General features: G+C 39.4%; 1 protein-coding gene across 2 annotated transcripts in view; it reads left to right on the top strand.

Annotated features, from left to right (window-relative positions):
* Nucleotides 1-27,472, top strand: part of FGD5 (FYVE, RhoGEF and PH domain containing 5) — a 163,163-nt gene that overhangs the window by 13,771 nt on the left and 121,920 nt on the right. For both annotated transcript variants that reach the window (XM_063291659.1, XM_063291657.1), the window contains exon 2: nucleotides 7,808-10,748. In XM_063291659.1, coding sequence (XP_063147729.1) covers nucleotides 7,808-10,748 — 2,941 coding nt within the window. The remainder of the gene's footprint in view (nucleotides 1-7,807; nucleotides 10,749-27,472) is intronic.

Genomic DNA, 27,472 nt, shown 5'->3' with positions numbered 1-27,472 from the left:
TAGAACTTGAATTGTACTGTACAAACAGTTTGTCAGTATCTTCCAGATTCAGGAGACAGTGATGATTATTTATTGAAAACATTTACATATTGCTTCCCATAAAAGAGGCTAAAAGTAGTTTATGAAAATATAAGAGACAATTTTCCTCTGAATGTCAAAGACATGGTGTTCCTCTCTGCCTCCTAGCATGGTGTACTCCATTTTTCCAATCTGTTAGCAAGCCATGAGACATTTCGTATGTGTCAAAGACACACCAGAAGAAAAGTTACTAGCAAATATTTACTACTATATAGGAAATTAAAATCCTGCAATTCCTTAACCACTTTTATCGTAACAGAAAATTGGTCTCCTGTCTTAGAGATCCTTTGAAAATTACAACTGAATGGGATATCTGGAAGGGGATGTAACCCTGCAGGAACCGACTCTCATCCAGAGGAAAGTGGACAACCAGAGGAAGAAGCAAAGCCTGACAAGGAAGCTTCAAACAATAAGGGGAGGAGGCACATGAAAACGTGATGCTGAGCAGTTTTCCTTAGGCTTAGGGTGTTGTTATCTCCTCCAGGCTTCCCCCTCCTCCCCTTGGTCCAGATCTTGAAATAGACAGCCAGGTTTACTAGACAGACAGACAGACATTTTCTCTCTTGCCATGTTGCTTCTGTCCTCCATATCTTGCACTGATCACTTTCAATTGTGAAATAGAAATGGGCCAATTGTGCAAATGTTCCCAGCAAGTATGATTGAAATTCTTTATCCTAGGAGAATTTCCATTTTTTTATGCACACACATATGTACACATACACTCCACTCTCAAATGAAGCCAGTAAAAGAACCTCAGCCAGTAACAAGGCACAACAATGAACATCTCACAGCAGAGTGGGAGGATGACAGCATGAAATGGCCAGCCTGAAACTGGGGGATGTGACTACTGGGGATCCCCAGCAGTTTCCTTGTTTTCTACCACGTGCTCACACCTCTGAAAATGGCAAGCAGCATAGCGCATTGCTTACCAGTGTCATGAAGAAGAGACAAAAATCTTAATCAAATCTGTGAATTAAAACAAGAGAAACTGCAGATTGGTGGCCTTTTAGTCTGTCCTTTTCTGTGATCTTAGATCAGTCAGTTAAAATTATACGAATGTACTTTTGAATTCTGCCACAGACTTTTGCAACTTAGCATTCTATGAAGAACTATGACTTTATTGAGCTTAATTTGTAGTAAAGAAGATCACTGTTCAGTATTGGAAAAATATAGCTACTCCAGATTTCCAGTCTTGGGTTAAAGATATGTTTCGTTCTATTCATGAGCTGGTTCTTTATGGACATGGTGGGAAGACCAGTGAATATTATTCCATATAGCCAAGTGTAATGATTTATTTAAAAATTAAGCTGAATTGTTTCATGTTTTTTTTCTTTTTGTACTTTTTGTACTTTTGATTCTTTTTTTTAATATTAAAATATTGTTGTTTATTCGTTTAGTCGCTTCCGACTCTTCGTGACTTCATGGACCAGCCCACGCCAGAGCTTCCTGTCGGTCAACATCCCCAGCTCCCCCAGGGACGAGCCCGTCACCTCTAGAATATCATCCATCCACCTTGCCCTTGGTCGGCCCCTCTTCCTTTTGCCTTCCACTCTCCCTAGCATCAGGATCTTCTCCAGGGTGTCCTGTCTTCTCATTATGTGGCCAAAGTATTTCAGTTTTGCCTTTAATACCATTCCCTCAAGTGAGCAGTCTGGCTTTATTTCCTGGAGGATGGACTGGTTGGATCTTCTTGCAGTCCAAGGCACTCTCAGAATTTTCCTCCAACACCCCAGTTCAAAAGCATCAATCTTCCTTCTCTCAGCCTTCCTTATGGTCCAGCTCTCGCAGCCATATGTTACTACGGGGAACACCATTGCTTTAACTATGCGAGCCTTTGTTGTCAGTGTGATGTCTCTGCTCTTAACTATTTTATCGAGATTTGTCATTGCTCTTCTCCCAAGGATTAAGCGTCTTCTGATTTCCTGACTGCAGTCAGCATCTGCAGTAATCTTTGCACCTAGGAATACAAAGTCTTTCACTGCTTCTACATTTTCTCCCTCTATTTGCCAGTTATCAATCAAGCTGGTTGCCATAATCTTGGTTTTTTTGAGGTTTAGCTGCAAGCCAGCTTTTGCACTTTCTTCTTTCACCTTCATCATAAGGCTCCTCAGTTGCTCTTCGCTTTCAGCCATCAAAGTGGTATCATCTGCATATCTGAGATTGTTAATGTTTCTTCCAGAGATTTTAACTCCAGCCTTGGATTCCTCAAGGCCAGCTTGTCGCATGATGTGTTCTGCATACAAGTTGAATAGGTAGGGTGAGAGTATACAGCCCGTACTCCTTTCCCAATCTTAAACCAGTCCGTTGTTCTGTGGTCTGTTCTTACTGTTGCTACTTGGTCGTTATACAGATTCTTCAGGAGGCATACAAGATGACTTGGTATCCCCATACCACTAAGAACTTGCCACAATTTGTTATGGTCCACACAGTCAAAGGCTTTAGAATAGTCAATAAAACAGAAATAGATGTTTTTCTGAAACTCCCTGGCTTTTTCCATTATCCAGCGGATATTGGCAATTTGGTCCCTAGTTCCTCTGCCTTTTCTAAACCCAGCTTGTACATCTGGCAATTCTCGCTCCATGAACTGCTGAAGTCTACCTTGCAGGATCTTGAGCATTACCTTACTGGCATGTGAAATGAGTGCCACTGTTCGATAGTTTGAACAGTCTTTAGTGTTTCCCTTTTTTGGTATGGGGATATAAGTTGATTTTTTCCAATCTGATGGCCATTCTTGTGTTTTCCAAATTTGCTGGCATATAGCATGCATTACCTTGACAGCATCATCTTGCAAGATTTTGAACAGTTCAGCTGGGATGCCGTCGTCTCCTGCTGCCTTGTTATTAGCAATGCTTCTTAAGGCCCATTCAACCTCACTCTTCAGGATGTTTGGCTCTAGCTCACTGACCACACCGTCAAAGCTATCCCCGATATTGTTATCCTTCCTATACAGGTCTTCTGTATATTCTTGCCACCTTTTCTTGATCTCTTCTTCTTCTGTTAGGTCCTTGCCATCTTTGTTTTTGATCATACCCATTTTGGCCTGGAATTTACCTCCAATGTTTCTAATTTTCTGGAAGAGGTCTCTTGTCCTTCCTATTCTATTGTCTTCTTCCACTTCCGCGCATTGCTTGTTTAAAAATAATTCCTTATCTCTTCTGGCTAACCTCTGGAATTCTGCATTTAATTGGGCATATCTCCCCCTATCACTGTTGCTTTTTGCTTTCCTTCTTTCTTGGGCTACTTCTAGTGTCTCAGCAGACAGCCATTTTGCCTTCTTGGTTTTCTCTTTCTTTGGGATGGATTTTGTTGCCGCCTCCTGAACAATGCTGCGAACTTCTGTCCAGAGTTCTTCCGGGACCCTATCTACTAAGTCCAGTCCCTTAAATCGATTCTTCACCTCCACTGCATATTCCTTAGGAATATTAGTGAGCTCATATCTAGCTGATCTGTGGGTCTTCCCTAATCTCTTTTAGTCTGATCCTAAGTTGTGCAAGAAGTTTGTGATCTGAACTACAGTCAGCTCCAGGCCTTGTTTTTACCGACTGTACAGATGTCCGCCACCTTTGGCTGCAAAGGATGTAGTCAATCTGATTTCGGTGTTGTCCATCTGGTGAAATCCATGTATAAAGCCGTCTCTTAGGTTGTTGGAAGAGGGTGTTTGTTATGCAGAGTGAGTTGTCTTGGCAAAATTCTATCAGCCTATGTCCTGCTTCATTTTGTTCTCCCAGGCCATACTTACCTGTATTTCGAGGTGTCATTTGACTGCCCACTTTAGCATTCCAGTCTCCTGTGATGAAAATAACATCTCTTTTAGGCGTGTTGTCCAGTAGGTGCTGCAGATCCTCATAGAACTGCTCTACTTCAGCTTCTTCAGCATTTGTGGTTGGGGCGTATATTTGGATCACTGTGATGTTAGATGGCTTGCCCTGAATTCGAATTGAGATCATTCTATCGTTTTTTGGATTGTATCCAAGCACTGCTTTAGCCACTTGACTATTAATTATGAAGGCTACTCCATTTCTTCTGTGGTCCTCTTGTCCACAGTAGTAGATCTGGTGGTCATTTGATGTGAAGTGGCCCATTCCAGTCCATTTCAGTTCACTGATGCCCAAAATGTCTATCTTTAATCTTGACATCTCACCAATAACCACATCCAATTTGCCCTGGCTCATAGATCTTACATTCCAGGTTCCAATGGTGTGTTGATCCTTAGAACATTGGATTCGCCGTTCACCACCAGCACCGTCGGCCGTTAGCCGTCCTTTCGGCTTTGAGCTACCTGCGTCATCACGTCTGAGGCTAGTTGAGCTCATCCTCTGTTCCTCCCCAGTAGCATTTTGACCATCTTCCGACCTGGGGGTCTCATCTTCCGATGGTATACCGACATATCTCTGGTTGTACTGATCCATTTAGTTTTCACGGCAAGAATACTGGGGTGGGTTGCCATTACCTTCCCCAGGGATCGCATTTAGTCTGACCTCTCTGTCATGACCTTCCCGTCTTGGGTGGCCCTTCACGGTTTAGCTCATGGCATCATTGAGGTGCTCAAGCTCCAGCACCACGACAAGGTAACGATCCTTTGCTGAAGTATTAAAATATAATAAATATATAATTAAAAGAACAGTATTTCTGTTTCTTTAACAACAAGGCTGTATTCCAGCTATGGAGATCACAGTTGTTCAAGACCAGTCTCACTGGAACTCCATCCTCAGAATTCCCAGTGAGCATGGGAATGGGTGGTGGAATTTGTTATTTGATACAGCTGAAAGGCATCAGGCTGAGGAAAGATTGATTTAAGGGGAAAAAAAAGGTCTGAACTCTGATAAAATTTCCATTATAGCAAGAGTATACTGGCATTTAATGAATGGCTTTTGGTAAGAGGATCAATGAAATACGATCAAATAAAGTATGATCAAATAATCAAAAGCTGTGATAAACTGGAATTTTGTTTATGTGGCATTAGAATGATGCAAGGGAATCCCACACTGAGTTCTATTTTGAGATAATAAACAAGAGTCAAAGACAGTGGTAATTCTCTTGGGTATCTCACACTGGCAGACAGCAGCAAGGCTCATTGTGATATCCTGAACTGGGGTGTGGTAGAGAAAGCTACTATTCCTTTTTCTGTAACTAAAACAGAACCAAAAGCTGCCAAGGCCATCAATCATAAAAGCTTTGTGAGCATTAACAGTGGCATTAAAACAAAATAAAGTTGCTTGCCAAGGAGACTTGCCCTTTATACTGTTGCTGTTAAGAACAAGCAAAACAACTGAAGAAATTATACGGTGAATTTATGCTGACAAGTTATAGTTCCCTACCTTTTTTACAAATAGGGCACATCCTAACTAGCATAAAGAATTTGATTTAATCAATGTTGAGTACTTTGAAGTCCTATCCATTTCATGGGAGGCCACATGATTCAATCTCACTGTCAAAGTAAGATGTAAAACTTGTTTGAACTGGACTCCTAATTAATTGGCAATGAGCAGCAGTCCAGTAGAATATTTTTGGACATGTTTGCTACTGATCAACTGAAGACCTGATTGCTGTCTTCAAGTAACTGAAAGACTGTAAGTTGAGGGAGTAAATATGTTCCTGTTGCTCCAGGGGTCTGGACCCTAAGGATGAAAATTTCAGGAGATCACAGTCTGGCTAACATTAGGAGATAATTCCTTAAAGTGAGCGCTATTCAATAGTGCCTGTTACAAAAAATAATGGACTCTTCTTCACTGGAGATATTTTCAGCAGTCATTGGATGGACATCTCACAAGGATGTTGTAAATGCATCCATTATTATAGATTTTGCTCTGAATGAAGATGACCTCCAAGTTCCTTTCCAGTTCTATAAAAGGAAGACATTTGTTAGCTGATACTAAAATGCTAATAAATTATGAAAATCTGTTATGATTGCAATTTCATAGGCCCTTTCTTGTTCTTGTGCCCTGTACACTCTAATTTATTTGTTTGTTTATTTATTTATTTTTGTGCCTTCAGGTCAGTTTTGACTCCTGGCAACTGCTTGGACTAGTCTCTGCAGTTTTCTTGGCAAGGTTTTTCAGAATTGGTTTGCCCTTGCCTCTTCCTTCCTAGGGCTGAGAGAGAGAGAGTGACTGGTCCAAGGTGACCCAGCTGGCTTTGTGCCTTAGTTGGATCTAGAACTCACAGTCTCCAGTTTCTAGCCTAGTGCCTTAACCACCACACTAAACTGGCTCTGGAAGTTTAATAATAGACTTGTAAAAATGTGGCCTGATGTAGAATTTTTTGTTTGTTTGTTTGTTTGTTTCGTTGGGCTTAACCTAAGTCCAAGATTAAGTAGCAGCTTCATTTGTTTGCTTTTATGTTTGGGCTCTGAATGTTTGCATAGATGAGGGGGGAGTAAAGAAAGACATTTTCAAGCACTCCATGGATAATGATATGTGATGAGGGGATTATATTCATTTGGCAAGGATCATAGATAAAGAACAGAAGAAGAATATCCATATTGGATCCCTATTTAGTCCTGTATCCAGTTTTTTACAGGAAACCAATGAACCATGACATAAGACCTTTCCTACTCTTAAGCTAAGTTTTCATCACATGCTCATCACATCACAGTCAGCCATTAACCTATTTATAACTCCTTACTTTTGGATCTGGCAGCACACAGTTATGCTAATGGAGTTGGGGACTCCAGTTTAGGGAATACAGAGATGCTCACTTCCTCCAGTCTTACCTGGTATCTCATAAGTCCTTATGCCAGGAGAATAGTGGCAAGGTATCTATACATCAGTAGCCCTTTCCCTGCAGTCTAGACATGCCATCTGTCCCTGCTCCTGGATCCCCCAAGTCTTGGCAATGAGTTTTGTAATGGAGTTCTGACTAGGGAAGAGTAGTTTGACCCACAATTGCCCTGGCCCAGTTTTGGGTTAACCCTGCCCTCTTTTGCCCTAGTCCTGACTGGTTTAATAGATTCATGCAGCATGGTGGACCCTTAACTGAAGCAATGAAGCAGCCTGTGAGCCCCACTTTATTCTACAGAAGAGTCGAGGGTCAGACTCAAGCGCCATACCTGATTCCTGCTCTGCTGGCTTAAGATGAATGATGTCACTGAGGTAGGGCCAAGCCTCAAGATTCCCTACACGAGGCTAATGGTACTGGGAATGTGTAGCCTAGGAAAAAGATGTCTGAAGGGAGATACTTGAAATACTAGAAGAGAAGGCATAAAGAAGAAATCAAGAACTGTTCTCAGTCAGGAACATGGAATAATGGTTTTAAGTTATAGGAAATAGATCCCAGTTGCATACAAACTTCTTCACAGAGCAGTATATTGGAGGAACTTATTACTAAGAGAGGTTATGTGGCCTTTTCTTTGCTGGACATAGTCAAGCAGGCTGGACAGCCATCTGTCAGGAGTGCTTTCACTTGGATTCCTGCACTGAGCAGGGAGCTATACTGGAAATCCTGGTCCCTTTCTAATCTTCTCTGGATCTATGGGCAGCCAAGCTCTTGCTGCTGATGTTGGAAGGAAAGCAGACTTTGAGAAGGAGCTTGCTTGAGGCTATGCAGGCTGAATGGGACAGTTTCTTGTTCCTGTTTCCCACCAATCCAACGAATACTCAAAAGCTATCATTTCCTCTACTTTGTATATCTATGTTTTAAGGAGTGTATTAACAACTAAATGTTTCTTAGTAATGTAGAAGCTTGTTAATATAACATTTCCTGTTCTTTCTTTCTTTTTTTTCTGTTCCAGACCTTACAAAACCACCACTGGCCCCAAAACCAAAGATCTTCAGTCATCTGGCTTCCATAGCTGCTTCCAAATTTCCTCCATCACTGTCAAGGGCTGGCACACTTCACAATTCAAACTCTATGTCTAGGGGTCCAAAACCACCCATTGCTCCCAAGCCAAAAATCTCTACTGACAACGATCCAGCGATTATACAGAGATCCAGTGTATATGCCAATAATACCTTTAACAAATATCCCAATGGAAAACTGGAGGCAGAACTTAGTGATGAAAATCAGTGCCACAACACAGAGTGTCCAGAACCAGAAGATGGCAATGAATACATTGTAATTCCTGATGCTGAACTGGCTGATAAAACGTATGGTGACTTTGAGCAGGAGCCAGCAGAGAATGAGATTTTGCACACTCCTGAACCATCAGGTGAGGAAGATGGTAATTGTACTGATAGCAATGACATATGTGATTATCCAGTAAATGTATTGAAGAACAATGATACTGAATCAGTGGGAGACAACTCTATGGAATCAACTGAGATCGCATCTCTTGGCTACTCTGAAACACTTGAAAAGGAAAAAGAAGATGCTACAAGAGATGAATATGAAAAAGTGGCTAGTGAACATCATTCCAGTAAGACCAAAATGAACTGTGCAGATGAAACTCTAAGCAAACTGGATTTGGTAAATGATAACAATGAGCATAATATGGACAGTAAGATATTGAATGGAGAAAAGTCTTTGAAAGACACTATATGTGATGATGTTATTTTAAGGCATTTAGAGAAGCCCATATCAGCAAGAGAAGATCTGCCACTAATTTGCAAAGGTTTAGATGCAGCTCAGTTTTTAGAAGAGGAACAGTTAAATACTGATCTAGAATTGGGTCCAAAAAATCACAGTGATGATGATTCAGCCTGGACTAGAGAGAGAGAGTTTACAGAAGATGCTTATGCAAATGCTGATACTCACATTGCTAATGATTCTGAAGTGGACACTGGGTTAGAATCCAGTGGAACTGAGCTTCATAGTGAAGAGACTTTTAGAGAGACCACAAATGAAATGGATGAAAAAGATGAAATAGGCCCAAATGCTGAGGGAGAAGATCTTGACTATGGCTGCCAAACTACTGAAATGAAGAATCTGGAAGAAATATCAGAAACAAAATGTGAATCAGGGGAAGATTCTGGAGAACAAAATGAAATGATAGACAGAGAGACAATGGATGATAGCTGCCAGATCATTCCCTTTGGAAAGGAGGGCAGTGAGGATGCTCATGATTCTCCAGATGAAGATTTAGGTGGTGATTTGTCAGGAAAGGAGACTGAAACGTCTGATAATAACCCGTCCTTCAGTTGTCAAGATACTAATGGGCACAAACCTGACTTGCAGCTTAGAAAAGGATCCAAATCAGATACTTTACTTGGAGATCACAATGCAAGTGAATGTACTTTAGAAGACACACATTTGGATAATCAAGTACTTGAGGTGGATCATAGCAATAAAGAAGAAACTGCCCCAAATTTAACCAGAGAAACATCAGCTGAAGATACTGGGCTTTCCACTGGAGAATTAGCTAAACTGGAAACAAACTCAGCCAATGAATGTATGATTGAGGAAGTCACAGTGGTCCCTGAAGTTGTGGTTATGCCTGATAACAGTGGAGAAGTAGCCAGTGATTCCCTAGATGACCCATATGTACTTGGAGATAGTTTGCCCACAGCAAATGAAATTCTTTATGCTGGAAGAGACATGCAGGAGGCTGATAACCCAAACAGCTCAAGTGATTTCAGGGAAGGAGAGAATACAGAAAACGAAAACCACTTGCTTTCCATTGATCGGAAAAACATTGTTACTAGAACAAGGTCCCACTCTGGGAAAGTACCTGGCTATGTGCCAGAAACAGTTCCAGAAGAAACAGGGACAGACACTGAATTGCAGACCTTGAGCACAAGCAACATTATTACTGAAGATTTAAGTCACAGTTTCTGTCTGTCAGAAGGGAAGCCTATAGAACTGGCTAGAACACTACCTGCAAAGCCAAGACGTTTCATTTTGTACCCTCGATCTTATTCAGTAGAAGGCAGAGATATCCCTGTCTCTCTGTATCGAGAGACTGATAACTCCATACTGGATTATAATAGATTAAACAGGACAGATGATCTGTCTTTACCATGTGTAATTGGTTCCTCAGGTAGCTTTTCCCAGAGAAATCACCTTACATCCAGTGGGGTTTCCACTCCATCTTCTGTTGTTGACATTCCACCTCCCTTTGAACTAGCCTGTATCACCAAAAAGCCCATCACAAAAAGCTCCCCATCCCTTTTAATAGACAGTGACTCTCCTGATAAGTATTGCAAGAAAAAGAAGTCTTCATTTAAAAAATTTCTCACTTTAAAATTCAAGAAGAAGGCAGAAAACAAAGTCCACGTAGATGTTCACGTTCCTTCTTCAAGATCCTCCTCTGAGTCTAGTTATCATGGACCTTCCAGGGTGATGGAACTGGACAGAAGAAGTCTGAATAGTTCACCTCAGCTGTTATCACGGACTGCCAAACCGAGGGCTTCTGAGTCTCCAACTGTTCTTTTCTATAAGGATGGCAAGAGAAAGGGAACACCCAGAATGTTTAGCAGGAGTGTGTCAAGAGTAGAATCTTTTGAGGATCGCTCAAGACCACCTTTCATGCCTCTGCCTCTAACTAAGCCCCGGTCTATTTCATTTCCCAATGCTGATACTTCTGACTACGAGAATATCCCTGCCATGAATTCTGATTATGAAAATATACAAATACCTCCACGAAGGCCCACTAGGGCAGGAACCTTTACTGAATTTTTTGAAGATCCTAGCCGGGCCTTATCTGCTGCAAGCGAGAATGATGGCTATGTGGATATGAGCAGCTTTGCAGCCTTTGAAAACAATAAACAGCAAACCACCGACCAGGAAACAGAAAGGTATTGTAGCACGTATTTATATAAGGCCTGTTAGCCTTGACCACAGAAACTAGACTTCCTGTGTATTGGGAGCTGAAGGCCTGTTCTCAAACTTATTTGGCTTATCTCACTTTTTTCAGGAAATGCTTTCTATAAAGTATTTGGAATAGGACATGATTTTTTTTTTTAAGTGTATTTTATATATGTAGTTTAAATGCTCCCTACTTCCAATACTTAATCAGTTTAAAAGTTGCTAAATTTTCATATCTGGGAAACAATGGTGAATCAAGTTTCAACTTTATGAAACTTCTGCAAAGTTTGGACTGAAACTTGCTTATTTATTTTCATTTTGCATAATGCTTCTGCACTATTGATGGAGCTTGGGATGCTTTTGTGTATAATCCAATAAAATGAATGGAAGCTCCAGGGCAGAACTTTCCTCTAAACTATTACATTGCATTCTACCCTTCCTGTTTCCCTGCCATGGTGCTTATCTGTTCCTCGTTTTTGATTCCTGGAAGTATAAGACTCAGTCTGTAGTTTAGACTTCCTCCAGGTTCAGCCATTATGGACTGTTCAAAGTTCATGATTTGTATGAAGGCTTTCATAATCAGTGTTTGGGAGAATGTCTGAATGAATTGTAAAACCGGTTAGAAACTCTGTGTTCTAGAATATTAATATGTGTTATTCTAATCATTTTGAGGGAGAAAGAGAAAAACACTGGACCTAATACTGAGCTATAGTGGTGTCATTTCACTAGCTTTTTCCTTGGAATTGTCTAGCAGTTAAGGTGCTGGGCTAGAAACAGGAGGCTGTGAGTTCTAGTCCTGCCTTAGGCATGAAAGCCGGCTGGGTGACCTTGGGCCAGTTCCTCTCTCTCAGCCCAACCCACCTCACACGGTGGTTGTTGTGGGGAAAAGAGGAGGAGGAAGGAGTATTAGGTATGTTCGCCGCCTTGAGTTATTTATAGAAATAATAAAGGCGGGGTAGAAAATAAATAAATAAATAAATAAATAAATAAATAAATAAAATTAGGGAAGGACTACTCAGGAACAGGCTGGTATTAATAGTCCCCTTGTGCTTATGGCAGTGTTGAATCTGATGGCAATTGGCTCCTTCCCCCACCACTTAGTGAGCTCATAGCAGATGGAACTTCAGCTAGGAGCTTCTCAATTAACAGTTCAATAATTCTCATCGTGATGGTTTCTCTGTATTTTGTTTTTATGAACAGACTGAAAAAATTATCAAACTATAACATTGTTTAGAATCCTCTGCAGCCCTGAAGTATTACATTTGCAGGAAATTCTTACACTGGATCATGCACTTAATTTCAGGAGATCGTGGTGTGTGTATGGGATGTTGGTGAATATTTTTAATTAGATTCAATCAAATTTATAGGGCAAGAACCCAATAAGGAAAGCATGCTAGATATAATCTTGCCTTACAATTACTGATATGGGGGTTAGTAACCAGTATATTACCCTCTGAAGGGCAGTTACTTCTTTTCCCCCAAATTTAGCCATGTAGTATTAATAATTAAAATATAATTTAGTAATGCAACATTAGAGATGCCAATAGTATTGTTCGCTCAATGAAAAGCAGTCAGTTATACAAAATGGAGCAGGCCTTTGGGTCCAACAAAGCCTGTAAAAGAGTTCGCCATTTGTGTTGTAGGCTAGCAGCAAAAAGGTCTTCGCTTTTTGGAGTCTATTTCTAGCCTTTATGTGCAGTTCTGGAATAATTTCAGTGTTATAAGGAGCAGGTATGCAGAAGGGCCCTCTTAATGAGTCAAGCCATCATCCATATCACTCCATACAACTACTGAGTACTAGATGTACAGGTTTATTTTTCATTTCATGAAGTGGCTTGCAAATATTTAATTAAGAGAAGCTAAAAAGGGATCATCTGGAAATACCATAGGGTGGTAGGAGCTACACTAGCATACATCCTTGCTTATCTGAAGTACTGGGATTGCGGATATCAAAGCAAGTGGATAGTATGATTTGCCTAACACCTTCTCTTTAATGGTCGGTGTGGGACTACAGTATTGGAGATTTATTTTTTACTCTTATTTATATTATTTATTATTGTAATTTTATATTGTAGATTTTATGATTGTTGTTTTAATTGATTACTGTAAACCGCCCAGAGTCCCCTGAAGGGAGGAGATGGGCGGGGACAAATTGGATAAATAAATAAATAAAATAAATTAAGACTCCACTTTTCTTTTAGCAGCCAGCAGGTGGTGGCAGCTAGCCAAAGTTGGGCAGATTTCAAAAGTTACGTAGGGTCATACCTGGCTCGTTCTTGGGTTAGAGACTACCAATAAACCTCAGAGGTGTAGGATAGACCAGGAAGCTGAAAAAACATCCCACGAGAAGGCTGTGGCAAACGCAGCTCTAACATCTCCAAGAAAACTGTATAGGTGTGACCATGAAGCTCAAGTCAGGTATGACCAGGAGTCAAGTCAGGTTCCAACCGAGCTTTGCTTTTTGCTTCTCTATAAGAAACTGAAGGGGAAAGGCTAGGGGTAAAAGTCCTCCCTGCAGTCACTGCCTGTGCATCCATCAAGTGAAGTGAGACAGTGGTTTTCCAAGGAGAAGGTTTAAGAGGCCCATTTGTTTACGTTTTTTTAATGCCAGCCTTTTAAACCAAATGTTTGCTTCTGTATAGCTTGGACTCTCTCTCTCTGGATACATGTATGTTATACCTTCGCTCATTAGTCATAGCTTCACAAGGAAAATTCTATTAAAAAAGTATGACTGCAGTTTTCACTGCTCCATCGCATAAGACAAATGCTACTCTGACCTCGGAAAACTAGCATTCTAGGGAGGACACTAAGCTGTAATTCTTTCACTAGATTTATGGGTTTTCTACATACAGGTAGTCTTTTGATAAGGAATATACATATTGATCAATTTAATTTGTATTCCATCACAATCAAAGCAGAATCTTGGTGGTTCACATACATCAATAAAATATATCCTTTTAAGTTTCTCCATTCTTCTGGAAATTTCTGGATCACCCATTCTAGACTTCTGCTATGAGTTATTATTAATGCGACGCTAAATATCCTTCAGTGAACATGTTTCATGTAAACATAGTAGATTTCCCAGAATCTCAGCTTAGTGTGTTTTATCTATTCACCAAAACTGAAGTACTTGGAAGTTGGTAGTACTGCCCTTCTGCCTTCCCTCTATCTTTTATTGCCAAGTAGTTTGAGATGTGTAGCAATATAAATTGAATGAATGGATGGATGGATAAATAAATAAATAAATGAATGAATGAATGAATGAAAAAAAATGTTTTCTGGCACCATGATCCCTCGCAATTGGAATCTTGTGAATTTATTGGTGATATGATGTAGTTTATTTCACAAAGCTAAAGCCAATTCAGAATGAGAACAATTCCTCCCATCTGCATTCTGAATTGGCTATATGCCATCATGAAGCTAATCAGATCTGGCTATATGACATTTTTACAAACCCCGTACAGTGTAACAGCAGGAAGCAGTGCTCTCATTCTGAAAGTGTGACAGAAATGAGAACTGAATTATACTTCAACTTCAATTCACATTCTTCTTCTTATAAAATATCTTGACAGAAAAAGTGAAGGAACAACAACCACCTCCGTTTCAGTTCAGCATTAATAATTATGTTCCTGAAAATGCTAGAATGTGAAGGTATTTATTTTATTAGGGTAGATAAGTGCTTTTTCATCACAGAGAATTTGTGTTTTATATAGCTAATACAACAGTTTCATGAACTGTTTTTCACAGTATTCCACTCATCTTTCATTAGGTCTGCCACTGGTATTTCAGAGCTTAATATTATCCACTTCTGTCTGCAAATCTATATCATTATTACTTGACAATATTTGATTTGATTTGAATTTTATTGTTTTTTTCCCAATTATTGTTTTATTATCTATTATCATAAACTCAAAATGGCCTATTTAGTGGGATATAAATTGAGTAAACGAATTACTATATTATAGTTTTCATGGCAATACAATATTCAGTATATTCTGTTTGATTTTACCAGTCCATATAGTTTATAGTTGATCTCATAATAACTGTATCCTTTAGAATTACTGTCCTCAGTTTGTTCAGTCATCTATTTACTTCGTTCAGTACCTTTCTAAAGACCATTCAGAAGAAAATTACCATTATTCCAGTGCATTTAAGTATATTATCTTTGCATTTTGTTTATATCTCATAAGTAATAATCTCTTTATTTCATTAATAAAAGACAATTGCATCAGTAATATAGCACTGAAAAGTACTACTGATATTTTAAGGGTCCCTTGTGCTTTTAAGAAAACAACTCCTGTGTTAAGCAGCAAATTATTTTGCTATTTAAAAAGGAAAAGGAAAACAAAAACAAAAACTCCATGCACCCCCAGAGGGGGAACAAAGCAGGTCTTGTAACATCCAGGAGTTGTTCAAGAAGCGATATACTGGTGTAGGGTTTCACGGCCGGTATCTCTGTGGCAGTGTTGGGCTTCAGGGTTTAGTGACTGTGGTCTAAACAACAAATTTCCTGGTGTGGAGTCCTTGGTGCTCTCTGAGCCTTGTTTTCTTGCAGACGTTCCATTGCCAGACTAGGCAACATCTTCAGTGCCTGACATCATCTTCATTTCCTGATGTTTCACTGGCAACTTTGGCTAGCCTCTTCAGAGGCAAGGTGGCCTGCTATGCAGACAACAGGCAACTGAGCAGGGACTGACTGGGCTCCTGTCTTTATAGCCAGGTGTCTGACCTGATTGGTCTTTAACCAAGCTGGTTTAGCCACCTTTGGTCTTTAGCCATCTTTTCCAGCATTAGAGCTTTCTCCAGAGAGCTAGGTCTTCACATAATGTGTCCAAAATAGGATAATTTGAGCCTCATCATTTGTGCCTCAAGTGAGAACTCTGTGTTGATTTGTTCGATGATCCATTGGTTTGGTTTCTTGTCTCTTCATGGTATTCTCAGGAGATTTCTCCAACACCAGAGTTCAAAAGCTCTTCTTATCTTGCTTCTTCACAGTCCAACTTTCGCTTCCACAGAGTGATACAGTGCAAATTATTTGTACTATTTCTCCTTTAAGTGTAAAAAAAAAGAGTTCAACTATACAATAAGAGTCATTGTTATATAAAGGCAGGGTTCCATCTAGGTTGGGTGGTTTACATTATTGGGGTGAGCAATCTTTTTGTGGCCAGATATTTAAGGGCCACGGGGAATGTGGCTGGTGGTATCATGACATCTTTGGATCATTTGGGCCAGTGTTTTGACCTCTTGGGACTTGTGGGGGCTTAGGGGGAGGTTAAGAGTAAAAATTGATGCCTTAAACTTTGCAAAGACCCAGGGCCTCCATTTAGCCTCTTAAATCCCCTCCTTAAAAATGGGCTGAAACAGTCGATCTTGCCCATTGTAGAGATGCTCTGGTGGCTACAAAAAGGGTACAAGGGGCTTCATACAACCTGAAATTGCTCATTTCTGCAGGCACAGGAAAGAACTCCACAGGATTTCACACAGGAGTCTTTTGTAGTCCTACAGGATATGGTATTGGGACCTTCTGGAAAATGCTTAGGGATACCATAACTGGGCTTGTGAAAATCCACACACCCAGTGAATAATATTTGTTTACTACCATCTAATGGTTGGTCTGGATTTTTGCAAGGCAGGTACAATAGCTCTAATTAAGCAATGGCATCTCATCCCCATCAAAAGGCTGCTGCGATATAACATACCCCTTAAGATTTGTGGAAATAATCTCAGTTGCCAGCAATCTTTTAGTTAAAAAGAAAGTTTGATTGCACACCAAAACTATATTTAATAAAAAGTAAATTGTTTTGTGGTGGCGTTTTTCAACTGACTGGGATGCCATTAATCATTCTCCCAATGGATCAGGGACATACAATGAAAAAATACAAACACTGATTTATTTTTGAATTATGCAGGTAGCAGTAGCATATACTTGATAAAAGGTGCCCATGGGAATTAGAAATGATTGTTCTAAAAAGCCTTCCTTAATATATCATAACTTATAAAAAGTGGTACCTCTACCTTTGCCTATATAGCATCATGATTCATTTAGAGATGCTGCCATGCTATTAAATGGGGTAAAATACAACTCTACCTGGCACACAAGAGTACCTTTGGTGATAGTTTAATTTAATTTATATGTTGCTTTCTGCCCAAAGTGGCTCATCATAAAACACCAACTGTCAATTGTAGTTTTTCTTTCTACATCTCACTTGGAAATAAAAGCAAATTGCTACATGGTATAACCAAATTCAGGGTAATGGCATAAATCCAACACTGTGATGAAATAATCTGGACTAGCCTTGGTCAGCCTGGTGTCCTTAAGAGGTGTTGGATTATAACCCCTATCATCCCCAGGCAGCCGGGCAAATTACCATGCTGGCAGGGCAGGATATACAGTAGTTGCAGACTAATATCTCTAGAGAGCATTAAGTGGGGGTTAACTAACACACAAAGCGACATTAAAACAAAAGTGAACACCAACTAAGCCTTTACTATAAAAAGGAGCCTTGCTGCATTCTCACAATAGGTGTCTGTGGTATTCTTAGATGTTATATTGATGATCCCAAGGTGAGCCCCCTTCCCCAGCTTGTTAGCCCTATCAAGTACTAGTGCCAAGATACCAGCCCCTTGTGTAACAGAGCCCCTTAAGTCACATTTATTTTCAGGAGCTAATACCAAATATAGTGTAATACCAATGGCGACTAGTGTTGTCTTTTACGCTACTTATCTACCACTTTTGAAAAAACACTTTTCTGAGCACGCACTTTTCTTCTCATGACCCTACCATGCCCAATATTATTGAAGAGCCTGGTTGTACATTCACTATAGAAGGGGGGCTAACAGTATTGGTTGTAAGTCACCTGGATTATAACAACTTCTGTTTCTGGAACCTGATAATTAAAATGAATGACACACCCACCTGCAGAACTTCTCCGTTTGAGAAGAAAAGGGGCATATATCTGGAGGGGCTGGGAAAGACAGATACACTTTCCAAATATCACCTTTTTCTACTCAGTAAGAATGTATTATCTTCTATACATGCTGTTGCCTCCTCTTATTGCTGAGATTTATTGGATGAGGCATGGTGCATTACCACTCTCAGGGAGTCTGTGAATCTTCTTTTCTATGCTGTTTAATGATACACAGTGCCTATATCCCATAGCATTAAAAATGCAATTGCTTTCAGTTGTTGCCGTTGTTAGAAATCTAATTCAATAGTTTATGGTCTGTTGTTCAATCTGACACATTTATTTATAGCATACACTACACTTTTAATTATCTGGCAAGAACTGTGTTTTCATAGGACTCATGGGTGTTTAATGTAAAGCCCCTTAATATTGGCTTTTCACTGGCACGCAACAATTAATTTTATCTTTATGGACCAATTAGAGTTAATGGATGGGAGAATGTATTTAAGAGGCATGGACTGTTTTGCCAGGACCATTCTTAAAGAGCTAATAAAAGGACCCTTTCAGTTGGGTAATTGGTTGGATTAATTACATGGTATCTCTTCCAAGGCCTAAAGTAAGCCCAAGTAGATGTATCACCACCAAACACCTTCCACTAATCCACCCGGTCATATGCAAAAGTTCTATCAGTTTTGACTGAGGTTGTCATTGCAGGCATTGTCCACATATGGAGCATTGCCCAAGTAGCAGCATTGTTTCTTTTTATCCCTTATTTCATTTGCTCACTCTAGGGGGATCATCTGTCAGTGCAGAAATTGTTTCTAGCCCATGATTTAGACTTTGTTAGTATTATTGAATCAGCCTCTCTGCTTCAGTACACCACAGTATTCTTCTGCTCCAGTTTTGTTCTATTTTGTCTTTGGGAAGTAGAGGTAATGCAAAGGAATATGTTCCAGGATATTCTGGATATGATTACCTGATTGAAATGACAACATCTCTCAATCATGTGTAGTGGCATCTAAAAAGGCTAGGATGATTCTAGTCTGCATTAATAAAAATGTAGTGTCCTGGGCATGAGAAGTCATTCTGCTTTAGTCAGAACTCATTCCTGGAGACAGCTGGGTCAGTTCTGAGCACCACCTGAGCACCACCTGTCTAAGAAGCTGGTGAGAGTGTTGGAAACTCTGCCCTATGAAGAAAATGGAACCAATCGGATACGCTTAATTTGAAGTAGAAGTGATATAATAGTCATCTTCAGTTCTGAAGAGCCATCTCATAGAACTGTATTTCCCAGCTCTCTGCAGATGTGTTTGACTATATGGCAATTCTTGCTGAGAATTCTGTAAATTGTCCTCCGCCATATCTGGGGAGGGACCTGATAAGGGAAGGCTAACCTATCCCATAGAGCACTGATGTTTTTTCTTACTCCAAATAACAAGACAGGAAGCAGTGTGTTCAAACTTCAAGAAAAAAGAATTTAAACTAAACTTCCTGATAGCAATTGTGGTTTGCCAGTGGAATAGATCGTTCTGGAAGATGCTGGACTATCCTTTATTAGTGATTTTTAAACAGAGGCTGAACAGCATTTTATTTGTGCTCACTTTAACAATAGTAATAGTTTACTATATCAGTGGCAAGATGGACCAGATGCTCTTTGAAATGCTTTCCACCTATATGATGTGATTCTTCTTTCATCAAACACAATCATATGTACACTTCCATATGAACAAGCATGCATTCCATCAAGCTGCAAATGGACATGTTTATTTTTAAGGAATGGATTATGGTTACTCTACCTACACACCATGGGCCAGATGAGCTATTATAAATGGATGCAAGTCCTATCAGGTGGAGAGCCTGTGTCAGAAGTCTCTCAGACAGATAACTACAGCGTTAGAACTGGGATGCTGTAAGTTAATAAAAAGAGTCCTGCATTTTAATCTGTGCTTTTCCTGTCCTTCACTTCTCTGCCATTTTTTTTTTGACAGAAATGTAGTGGTCAGTAACAATGATATCCAGGACAGCTGTTGGCAGGGAAGTGGAAGAAATTAATAAAGCAGAAGTAGGGGTTCTTAGCAATCCAGTTTATATTTAGAATCTAACTCCCATCTCTCCACACTTACATAGCTAGTGATAAGTTGTAATGGGAATTGTCAACAAGGATGGCCAGGTTGCTATTTCTGGAATAGAAAAATGGGCATTGCAAATTTGTGTTGGGCAGAGTCTTCCTTTACTTTGGAATACTTTGCCTGGCCACATAATGGAATGTTTAAATTGCTGACAATGTATCATTCTTTTTGAATTTCCAGACTTGGTTTTTTTTTTCATTATGGATATACAAAGCTGCTTTATGCTGTATGAGACATTGGTTCAATTAACTCAGAATTGTCTCTCCTGATTGGCAGTGGTTATTCAAGGTCTCAAGTCAAGGTCTTGACCACCATTGTAATTTGACATCTTTAAATAGAGATTGCCAAGAATGAACTGCATATACAGCATCAGCTCTAACACTCAGCAATTCCTCTCCATGGACTGAATAAAAGACATCCCTGTTCTCTCCTATGGTTCTTTAGGCCAGCATGGAACTGATTATCCCTGAATTTGCTGTGAGCACTTTCCATGGAAAGTATGGACTAAGGAACTGGCAACATACTCAAAATAAACTATAAACAACTTGATTCAAGTTACTTGATAGGGCCAAGTTGCCAGAGATAAACAAGGCAAAAGTAATAATTTGGATTTAAAGTCAAAAAAGAAGAAGAAAAAAGGGGATTAGAAATAATTAAGACCATGCTTACAACCCCAGCACAGTGTTACTGGTTCCTTTCCTTTGCTTGATTCCAGGGCTCTGAGCTGAATGACAAATCAAAAATAGGTTGTTAAGTCAGAAAACTGAATGGCAAAATAGTCTACTTTAAATAAAGTTTATATTCAAAATTTGATATTCAAAATCCGTATCACCTGGCAGAATAATGCTGATGTATGCTGCATTTATAAATCTTGCTGCCTTCTTGGAATTATTTTTAATGTCATATTATAGAATATCACTTTTATATAATTCTCTTGAAAGGTTAAAGTGTCCATCATGAAGGTGAAGTACTATGTATCACTGTCTGTGATACTCAGAGGAGAAGATCTAGGGAGTTTAGCAAAGTACACTTCAGGGTGGTTCATATACTATCACACATACTTGGTTACATTGGCTTATGCCTTTGTAAGAGATCTGTGAATGACCCCCTTTCATTCAGTTGTTTTTTCCTGTGATGAACAGTGGAATCTGATTGTTGTGTTGGCACATAACAGCCTGGAAAATCTGGAAATAATATTACCAAAACAATTATGCTTTTTATATTTTCCAACTCATTTGACTGTGAGTTTATATCAACAAATTATTCAGTCCCTGCCAGGGAAAATTCCATGTTTTGTTCCACTTAGTATATAAACTGTATTATTCTTTGTGTGCAATCACTGTGATGAAGGTCCTGGAAACTCTCTCAGTGGTTGCAACATACTCAGTGTGAATAAATACACTATAAACAGCTCAGAAAAGGAAATGTACAGGATAAACCTGAAATAGAAGCACAAATTTTATTATTTAATTATTTATAATATTTTTGCCAACTCAATTCCCAAGAATTATAGGCAGTATATAAGAATGTGAACATGGTGAGAATAATAAAATAATAATAGTACAACAACAGTAAAAAAAACATTCTGCCATTAATGACTCCATGAAATAAATCTGCCTGCGGTGGACCATTGCATTTTGAACCTGCATTTTGAAAATTTCCAGATAGTCTTCCGGGACAGACCCATGTAGAATGATTTATAGTATCCCAGTTGTGAGATGACAAGGGAATGAATGACCATCTTCATGTAAAAGCATAACTTTACACTTCTATCAGGAGATGTGAAGCCAGAAAGACCCTTCAAGTGATAGACCTGTTTTCCCTGGGAGAACACAACCCAAAATCAAAGATGGTACTACCTTGGGATCAGTAGGCTTCTGAATTAATAGCCATTGTCTCTTGCTTGGGTTGAATCTCAGCCTGTTTCTCCTCATCCTGGCCCTAACAGCCTCTGAGCACTGGGTCAGGACTTCTTCCACATTCCTGTATTCAGCGTGGATGGAGATGTATACCTGACCATCATCTGCATATTGATGATATAACATCCCAAAATGAAAGATAACATCTTCCAGTGGCTTCATGTAGTTGTTAAACATGATTGAAGACAGAACTGAGCTCTGGAGCACCCTGAAATAAAGTGTCCTAGGTTGTGACCTCTCCCACTGCCACCAGAGACTGGACTCACCCACAGGAAGGAATGGAATCATTGTAATAGGGCACCTTTGAGAGATCTAGGACAGTAAGATCCTAGCTCCTCACATCTGAGTCCCTCCATAAGTCATCTATGAGAGTGAGTGATACGGGCCCAGAGGATCCATATCTTCTGGGACTATACAATTGCCACTTCACCACTATTTCAACAAACTTCCCCCAAAAGGGGATGTTGGAGATGGGGTGACAGATGGCTATTTCCAGTGGATTCAGAATAGCCTCTAGAGCAGAGAGTGAACCAATGCCTCTTTCAAAATGAATGGAACTACCCGTTCTCTCAAAGAGTGTTGACCACTGCCTGGATCCAATTTCCGCCCTCCACCCTGGTCAACTTAATCAACCATATGAGATATAAGTCCAATCCACATGTGGTAAAGCTGACTTTACAGAGCACCCTGTCCAGTTCCCTGAGATTCGCAGGTTTAAAACCTTCCCATGTAACTTCACAAGGCATCACCTCTGGCATCTCATCAGATTCCATCTACCCAGCTTCCAAGTTGAAGTAAATATGAGCAATTTTATTCATGAAATAATCAGCCAGACAATCTCAATTTATACTAATAGAATCTTCCAGAACATCCAGAACATCCTCTCCTAAAAGAATACAGGACATTCTGAGTAGTACAGCTGACCAATATTCTTCAGACAAAATAAAGCAGCAAAGTAATCCTACTCTTTTTATCACTGCCTAGTAAGCTTGAATTTGAGTTTGTACCTGTATCTAATTGTACTCGCTTCTTGTGTTCTGCCAACATCACTCCAGGTATCTCTTTACTTAATTCATGGCTTACAAAAAAACAAGAAGCCATCTGGGATTGCCAAGTGATGAAAGGCTGCACAGGAACAGTCCTGTCTAGTGCCCTGGTTGCCTCCTAATAAGTGTAAACAAACAAACAAACAAACAGAGGTAATATTTCTTCTTCCATCTTTTCACCACAGTAGCAGCTGTGAGAAAGAGTGATTGCTAGAAGTTACCCAGTGTGCTTCCACAGCCTGAAGGTGGACTTAAAGTATACACTGAGGAAATTGACACTGAAAGAAATGGAAGTTGGATTCAAGCAGTGGTCAACCCCTCTTTGAGAGAAGGGATAGTTCCATTTGCTTTGAGAGAGGCATTGCTTCACCATCGGTTCTAGAGGCAGAGTGGAAATGTTTTTCACCTAAAATTCATACTTTTAGGTGAAAATCTGCAATACCAACATTGCATAGATATGAATAGGAATCACATTCCTATTTCTTACCATCTTATTTTACCCTTCTGACAGCCTTGTGAGATAGATTACACTGAGAAAGAATGGCTGGACAAAGGTTATCCAGAGTCCTTGATAGCTGTGTGAGGATTGAAATTTGGGTCTCATCGGTCCTCTAATCACAGCATCACACTGGCTCTAAGCCAGCTCTTTCACTTTGGCTTAGTCTGCAACAAGGCAATAACCATGGTATTTCCCAGAGGGATACTGTGAGAGAAAAAGTCTGATTACTAAAAACTGCTTTATAAGCAAAAAAGCATGAACATTGGGCATTGTTCTTGCTTTGAAGGAAATGTCTATCAAACATTTAACCTCCGTTACTGAACTGCAAGCTAAGGATTTCTTGTTTCCTTTGCTAGTTCACACACATTTAAAGATCCTATTCCTGTACCCCATATATTATTTTCCATGTTTTCTTAGTGTTTGGTCTCTCTTATTCGTGGCTGAACAGAAAATGAAATCAATAGTTCTGCAATTAGGCTTGACATTAGTTCTTTGATAGGGTTCACCCTTATAGATGTGTCTTGTAGTTTTCATGCTGATTTATTCATTACTTGAATACAGGATATTCTGTAATTAAAAAAGGTTGACCACAACCATGTAGGGCATGGGCTTCTTAACCACAAAATATGAACTTGGTATGTTAAGCCATGGTTTTAATTCTTAAATAATATGTGCCATGTGGATAATATAGGATGTACATTAACAGCACATACTTTCCCATGTCAAGGCCAGGCGTATTTGTTTTACCACTTATTTATTTATTTTCGTATTTCTTTATTGCCCATCTCGTAACAGCAATTCTCTCTCTATAGGGCAAACAGTGATATTCAAATGTGTTTGCTACACATGAAATGGGACACATGCCTTTCAATATAGAAAGTTATCTAATATACAGAAAAAATTAATGTGCCCGTTTTTATTATGAAACAAATTCAGGACTTTTGAAGGGTAATCACACCATTTCTTTTATAACAAGGACCCATAGTCTTTTTGGATTGAGAGTCATACCCAGCTGTTGAAATGCATGCTGGAAGCTGCCTTCTCAGCAGTAGTAAGGCCCAGGTCAAAGAAGTGGATGAGCCAGAAGATCACATCTCTGTAATATTCAAGATACTGAATATTATATATGAGAGCGCTGTCATTATGTAGCTAAAAAAAGATGAATTCTGCTCACAGAAGAGAGGGATGAACCCAAGGTTTGCAAAAGTACAGAAAATATTTTGGGGAGAATGGGTCAAAGAACCAGAACTTCCCAATGGACTGTGGATAGTGATCAGAGAATGATAAATATTTGAGGGAAAGAGAATAGAGTGACTGAATACTCAACAGGGAACGCTCCAAACTACAACATTTTACATTGCAGCTTGTGCCTCCAAGCCACTATGTGTGCACTAGAAACAAGCGTTTAGAGCTAAGGCCAATTACCTTTCCCTGCAGCAGAGCCAGTCTGGTGCAGTGGTGAAGGTGCTGGCCTAGAAATCAGGAGACAGTGAGCTCTAGGCCTCCCTTAGGCATGAAAGCTGGCTGGGTGTCTCTGGGCCGGTTCCTCTCTTTTAGCCCAACCCACTTCACAGGACTGTGGTTGTGGGGAAAATAGGAGGCAGAATAATTAGGTATGTTTGCTGCCTTGAGTTATCTATACTGTAAAAAAGGCAGGATAAAAATATAAACAACAACAACCACATGTTTCTGCAGAAACTTTATAACACATATTACTGTCACATATATGTATAGGATACAACATAATATATACAACAATATATAGAAACAGTAAGATATATGTTGTATCCTATACATATATGTGACAGTAATATGTGTTATAAAGTTGCCCTAATTTAAACCATCAGTTCAATATATCAGTCCATTGATGACTCTTCATTGAAAATACTTTCTCACTAATTTAACCATAGAAAATTAAAAACAGAAATCTATTAGAAGCAGCAGAGTAGGGTATGATAAGGTAAATAATTATCTGTTCAGCTGTTTGCTGGCATGTTTCCCAGCAGTTGCAGAAAAAAATAAAACCCCCATTTTCTCACCCTCTTTCAGCCTTCTGCCAACTAAACTATTCCCTGAAGCCTCTGAATTAGCTGGAAGAATTGCAGAGAGCTCTATTAATAAGGAAGCCATTGAAAAATAATTGCACCAAAATGTGATTTGTGTGACTGGTTAGTTTCCATGCTGGTATCCTTTCTCCGACTTTTTCCAAACCAAGAGAAAAGCAGCCAAAATGCAAAAAAAAAAAAGGGCAGGACTGGTTCTCTAGTAAGAAAAGGCTGTAATATTTGGGACTTTTTATATTAAGAAAAGGGCAAGGGACACACTATCTGCATTATGGAGAAAGTAGCCAGGAGAAGGTTTTATTCTATCTCATTTTTGGTTGGTTGGTTGGTTGGTTGGTTGGTTACGTGCCACCAAGTCAGCGTCACCTCTTAGCAACCACATAGATAGATTTTCTATGTGATCATCTGTCACTGGTCTTTCACATCTTCCAACTGTGTACTCATAGCCACTGTAACTGAGTCCATCTGCCTTGCTGATGGTCTTCCTCTTCTTCTCTTCCCTTCTACCTTTCCCAACCTTCGCCAGAGAGCCCAGTCTTTGTATAATGTGTCTGAAGTAACTTGAGCCTGGTCATTTGTGCCACGAGCGAAACCCAGCTTTCTGGAGTTCTTTAGATCATGGCCAAGCACTCTTCCTTATACAAAAAGTTCCTTCTTTCCCCCAAGAATATGTGCATTCATCATTTTAAGCCAGCATGATTATGCTTTGCTTTCTTTTTATGTATTTCACACAGAGCTAGAATGAAGGACATATGTATCTATCTCTTATAAGAACTATGCATCTACTGATTTTAATAAAGGGAGGGAATAACAAGCAACATAAACATTTAGCCAGAAATGTCACTCAGAGCCAGTTTCCTTCTAGGAATCATCTGGTGTGTGTGTGTGTTGTCCCAGAAATAGTATTTATTACAGCAGATTTTTTTTTATCATTGCACAGTATCTGAATGAGGCAAGCTGATGAGGGAGATGTGGATGTATAATTTATAGGCCCTAGACCAGTTTCATACATAAATGGCATTTTCTCAGTTGAGGAAATTTTACTTTTCCAATGCAAATTATATTCCTCTTTTTTTTTTTACCCCATCTACTCTGAATTGGTTGGTTACCATTAAAACATTTTGACCCCAAAGTAGCCCCCAGTCTTAAGCCATTATAGACCACAAACGAATTTGGGAAACAAATACAGCAGCACTGATACTCCTGGAAAGAATGTGCAGAAATCACAGATAGTTCTTTAGTACAATTAATCTATGTGTATATGTGTACATGCGTTTACATGCATGTGTGCATTTTCCAGTTTTCCTAAAAGTCTTGAGTAGGGAGCTATCCATGCTATGGCCTTATCTCTTCTGAGTCCTAGGGAAATGCTATGATAGCAATATAATGGATGAATGAATCAATTAATTATTCCATTAATAGCATTTTCTGACATTGTATAATAATTGAAATAAGTTGTGTTAGCATATAATGATAAACCAGGATTCCTGGATTATCCTACTTTATCATAAACAGATTGAAACATTTTGTTCACTCTTCCTTTGTGTGGGGTAAAAAAGGCAATTTTTCAGTACAGTAGAACTTGAGATACTGGTTTGTTTTTTCCAAACAAGCCAGGGCCATAAATCTATAAGAACTGAAAATGTGCTGACGTACAAAATTTGCTTTATTTGGGAGCAACCAGTTTAGATAGCAGTAAATTATCATTTTAGCTACTTGCATAAACAGAATAATAAATGGACTCTATGCATGCTAATCATTCCAAGTAATCCAAGATTATCATTATGCACAAACACAGCTATAGTTTCCTTTGGGTCTTCCTGTTTTAAGATTTGGAAAAGGTGGTGGTGATGATGATGATGATGATGATTGCATGGAGAATTAACCATTCTGGAAGATAGCATTTATATTAGCATTCATTACTAGGTGCAACATTTTCATTCTTATAAGGATGCATTACTTCTATTGTGTTCAATTACAGGTGGGCTAGGTGAGAAATGAGAAATGTATTGCAGTCAAAGAAATCCCCATCCTGTGCCCCAGGTACTCCATAGTTTACTAAGCCTCCATGGATTGAGAGCTACAATATTTGGGGGGTTACAAGCCCATTTGACTGAACTCACTTACCAGTCTCCTCTTAATTAGGAGACCTG

This window comes from Candoia aspera, chromosome 2, assembly GCF_035149785.1.
Source record: "Candoia aspera isolate rCanAsp1 chromosome 2, rCanAsp1.hap2, whole genome shotgun sequence".
Classification (NCBI taxonomy): domain Eukaryota; kingdom Metazoa; phylum Chordata; class Lepidosauria; order Squamata; family Boidae; genus Candoia; species Candoia aspera.
Note: the sequence above shows the minus strand (reverse complement) of the source record. Positions and strands in the feature narration are given on the sequence as shown.